The sequence below is a fragment of the Acipenser ruthenus genome, chromosome 25, assembly GCF_902713425.1.
Source record: "Acipenser ruthenus chromosome 25, fAciRut3.2 maternal haplotype, whole genome shotgun sequence".
Classification (NCBI taxonomy): domain Eukaryota; kingdom Metazoa; phylum Chordata; class Actinopteri; order Acipenseriformes; family Acipenseridae; genus Acipenser; species Acipenser ruthenus.
In genome coordinates, this window is record NC_081213.1 from 18,389,957 (window position 1) to 18,394,923 (window position 4,967).

Below are 4,967 nucleotides of genomic sequence, written 5' to 3' on the forward strand. Positions count from 1 at the left end.
AAGTGTGTTCAAGAATTCTTTATATTTCCACAAAGTCAGCAATCCTGAGAGATTAGTAGGTGATAAGGGAATCTATTTGTCTAACGTGAATCAACACAACACTCACCCCACACATAGGACTGGGCAAGACATCTGAATATTATGGCTAAAACACATATTGTTTCTATAATTATAATGGTTTTAATATACAGATTCTGTAATGGCCATTGCATTTACTTACTTTTAAATAGTAAATGTCAGTTCTTCTCGTAAAGGGAATGTTAGTCAGGTTTTCACTACTATCTATGCATATTTTTAATTTTATTAACAAGCAATCAAACAACATAACACTTCAAGTATATTTTACATGTTACAGTGCAGCAAACAATGTCTTTGTTGTATGACAGTATATCCACATTCAGGTCAGGCACCAGGTTTTTTATAGATACTTTTAGCTGTTAGCTGGAACTGGGAAGCTTTAGTCCTTTGGCTCAATTACTAAATATGCTTCGCACCTATGTTGGTATGACCTAAATGTTAAAGAGTAAGTTGTATGTAATGTCATTTGTATTGCTTTTTTTTTTTTTTTTAACATTTGCCTTACTATATAATGTGTTTTGCTATCATTCAATATCGAACCCAGAACCACTCAGAATGAATGCAAACTCTATGGAATGGTAAGGGAACTGACATTTGAATCTTCTTACTTTTTAATGTCATTGAGTATTTGAAGGCCAGTAATTAAAATAAAAATGACTCACCTGGAATTGATAGCAGACATTACTTTTACTGTTTTCATGCCTGCTGCACAATTGTTTTTGTAATTGAGTAAATTATGAAACAAAAAGGTACTCTGGTATTTACTGATCGGTTCAGAATTGACTTTATTTAAATATGGAGGGATTATTTTGAGCCCAAAGGGCATAGTTAAATTAATAAAGCTAAAGCATATAATGAAATAATAATTTTTTTAAAAAGGCAGTTGTCCTCATGCTATAAACAACCATCTACTCCTTCTTGCAATACAAATTGGTATAATATTTATTGTAGATGGTTTCCAGTCAGGTTAAAGTTGCTCCCGATGTATGGACCCCAGGTTTGACTCTCAATTCCTGGAGGTTTTCATCCGTGATTCACCATCAGGTTCTGCAAACAAAAGACAGTACCGGTAAGCAGTCATTTTTCAAACGCAATGAGGTTCCACCTTTGTGTAAGCCACAAAACTGGCCTCCTGTTTTACATTATTTTTGGGCATTCTAAGGTGAAATATTAAAAGATATGACTGCAGTTTAATTCAAGCATGGCAATGAAGTTAATTGAAACAAACCTTTATATTGATATATATATATAAAACTTTGAATTTAATGTAGATAAAGAACAAAAGGTATGGTAGGGCTTTAGTAAATTCTAGTTCAACAGCACCACACTATAGAACATACCATTAGGCACACCCTGGTAATACAATACTGACCGGTTTTATAAACCATGTTCTTATATGAGTTATTTACTGCATCTGAGTTGTGGTATCAAACTAAGTAGTTATTATACAATATCACCTGAGCAATTTCCGTCAGGAGACATTCTTAGATCATACTGCAGACAAAATATCACTACCACCATGGGTTTGATTTTCATAGACTTTGCTCTACAAATGTTTTCTTAAAAGTAGCAATACAACTAAGTGAGAAGTAAAGATCATGAACAAATTCATTCAATACACAGCTATTAACAGCTGACAGAGATGCAATAACAAAAGTTTTGCTGATTTTAATACCAACAACTATTCTGGAATTGTACTCAATAACCCATTCAGCGGCCTGAATATTACATAAACGTATAACAAACTTGAAAACACTAACATTGTCTATATTTTAATAATAAATTCATAGCTCCAAAAATCAGCTTTGTAGACCATAATTAAGATTAAAACCAAAAGCACTGTGACACTTTACATTTATTAATTGGTAGTAGAAACTATTTAGTATTCTAAAACACTTTTATACTGTACCCTAACTTACAATGGAGAAACAATTCCCCTTTGTTTTGGAAGTCACTTGACCTCCGATCTCAGCAGTGGATTTTAGTTACAGCAGATTAATGCGCCGCATTATCACAACTAATGAAGGGAACTGAGGTCACGATCGATCACCGACGCTCAGGGAGTCTGCACTGCTCAAACAAGTTTCATCAAGTTCAAAAAATCTGCGCCAGGACTAATGATGTGTGTGAGATGAGATATTTCCAGATCCATCAAAGTTTCTGTGCCATTAAGACCAGGCCAGCTGAACCAATTTAACAGGGACCTGAAGCAACATCCTCATACAGTCAAAACTGTATCAAAGAAGACTACTTGCATGGATGGGCCATCTATCTACTGTGACACTGAAGAATCCCCAGATATTTACCCCCATGTTACAGACAGCCCCTTGATCTATTACCTTATATAGGTTCCACTGTTGCCTAAGCACCTTTTGCTCAAGAGCTGTACACATTTGGACATACTAAGAAATGAAAAGAAATTGAAGTTCTTTCAGAAAGCGGAAGTGAGAGGCGTCACAGAGGTCCCTTCATTGACCCCCACTACATTACATAATGCTTTAGAAATCATTAAAATCCTCTCATCCAAACATTTCAGTACATTTCATTTTTCCCCATGAGTGCTGTCTCATCACAACAATCAACTGTCACGATTTTAACAACAAGCATTGTGAAAGTAACTAAATTGATACTCTGATATTCTCTTAACTAAACATGATAATAACATGCAGTAACATGCAATATTAGAGCCATCAGTGTCATGGAAAAAAGAGATCCACCAGCACCTACAGGTGTATCCACAGATGTGTACACGTATTCAAGTGTTCAACATACAGACAGCTCAATATAAAAAGGAAAAAACGATTGTTTTGCATGGCTCCAATGTTAGTACAGGCACAGTCTTGAGGAAGTGGAAGTAGACAACTAGATTTATACTGTACATACTGTTTGAATGGGCTTTGAAAGTGTAGAACTGGAGTCAATCTAAATTTTAAAACTGTAACACCCTAAGTTGTACAACAGCCTATATGTTATGCTTTCACAGTTTGTATTACTCTAACTATTAAGAGCTATCCTTAGCTTAAAACAATGTAGTGCTGCAAGTCTAGCCTTTTTATTTTTTTAAGGATTAGATGAATTTGTTATAGAAACTTTCTGACACACAAAAAACAAATAATAATAACAAAAGCGTATTTAGTTGATGGTAAGCAGAATTAGGAAATGATCGGTCATATTGCTTAAAACACAAAGTAGTATTAATACAGGTTAATATTTAAGAGCAGAGAATTCATTTTTGGCATGGAGCCCTAATAAGTATAGCAAAACCACACAAATGTATTTAACAGTAAGACGTATGTTATTGGACTGAGAGTAAGGTAGAAGTGGTTGGAATGTGCAAGTGTGAGGTGACGGTGAGTAAGGTAGAAGTGGTTGGAATGTGCAAGTGTGAGGTGACGGTGAGAAGTCTGAGCAGTACTTGAGACTTGAGTTTTGTACAGGATGTTAAATAAAAAGGTGTTCAAATGAAAATGGCCTTTTCCTTCACTTTGTTCATAAGAACATGAACATAACATTATTTACTGTATACTGTAATTACAATATATGGAGTGCAGCATAACAGGACTGGTGTCAATATGTACCTATACCATAGTAAACTGCAAACCAATATACCAACTAACCCCAAACACAGTGAAGGGGTGCTGTTGAATAACCTGGTTCCACACAAGCAAGTGCCTGAGCAAAAGGCCATATATCAGGGGCTTTCAACACAACATAATTGACTTACTTGTGGCTCTCTCAATTAGACTGGCTCCCTAGTCCCTCTCAATGCCGTGTCCATTCAGCATGCTTTTAGAAAGAATTACGGCACTGTGCAAAAGACTTATAATCATGTTTTGCTTCGTTTCACTATGATTTGATTGGATGGAGTGTGTTTTGCATGCCGGCTGCGTTTACCCTGTACGAATCCTGCATTAACCATAATTCAACAGTGCTTTTTAACAAATAAATACCTACATACTGCAGGGAATGAGGATCTGCAGAATTGGAGCCTTTTCAATCAGTGTCCGAGTCTTGTTAAAGGTCAACAGGGAAATTCACTGCTATTGCAACCCCCTGACCTTTTGCACTAATAGCTGGTACGCAATCCCATGTTACAAGGGGAGGGGTTCAATACAATGCTGGCTAATCAAAGGTCAAAGTTGTTAATGTTGATTGCAGCTTTGTAAGGAGCAGCACTGCTAAGCCAGTGATCAGGTTCCGCTTCAAGTATTTTAATTGAGTGCTTCTGGCTTTGTACAAAATATAAAGACGCATTTATTTTAGTGCACTTCTGAGTTCAAATAAAGAAGTCATAATGTATTTACTACATCAAATGGCAAGTAACATGTTGGGGGGTGTAACAGGGTAGTTCTGCTGATAGATGTTAGGAGAGAGATGGAGGTTGTCTTTGAAACTCAGGTGCCTATGTATAAACTGGAGGCCATGGTTGTATATTTTGGTGATGGTGGAATCTTGCATGTGAGTAAAAATATAGTTGAAAAACAGCTGTATCAATGGCGTTTTAGAGCCTAAGCATGGTTGTAGGGTGGGCAGAAAGCCAAGACACATCTCTTTTAGACCCCATTATTCCTTAATGATGACTCCAGTCATCTGGTTAAGATGAGACAGCACTCAATCACCCACAACTACATTTACACTTATATGTGTTACGGTAACTCTATGGATTAAAAACCTTGTGGTCTTTTCAGTTATTTAAAACAGCATAAACAGCAATCTGGATGCCTTTAAAAGACAAAAACAAACCAAGCAGTCGGTTTTAAAAAAGCAGGGACTTATTATTTTTTTTTTTAAATTAAAGGTTTTTATTTTAGTTCTATGAAGGGGTATGTGACCATTCCGCAAAAAATATTTTAATTTAATCAACAGAACAACTCCCACAAATAATCTCA

General features: G+C 35.9%; 1 protein-coding gene across 2 annotated transcripts in view; it reads right to left on the reverse strand.

Moving 5' to 3' along the window:
• Nucleotides 1-269: 269 nt before the first annotated feature.
• Nucleotides 270-4,967, reverse strand: part of LOC117413862 (MICOS complex subunit mic25a-like) — a 108,293-nt gene continuing 103,595 nt past the window's right edge. For both annotated transcript variants that reach the window (XM_059000172.1, XM_059000173.1), the window contains one exon: nucleotides 270-1,125. In XM_059000172.1, the coding sequence (XP_058856155.1) occupies nucleotides 1,102-1,125 (24 nt within the window). In that variant the 3' untranslated portion in view covers nucleotides 270-1,101. The remainder of the gene's footprint in view (nucleotides 1,126-4,967) is intronic.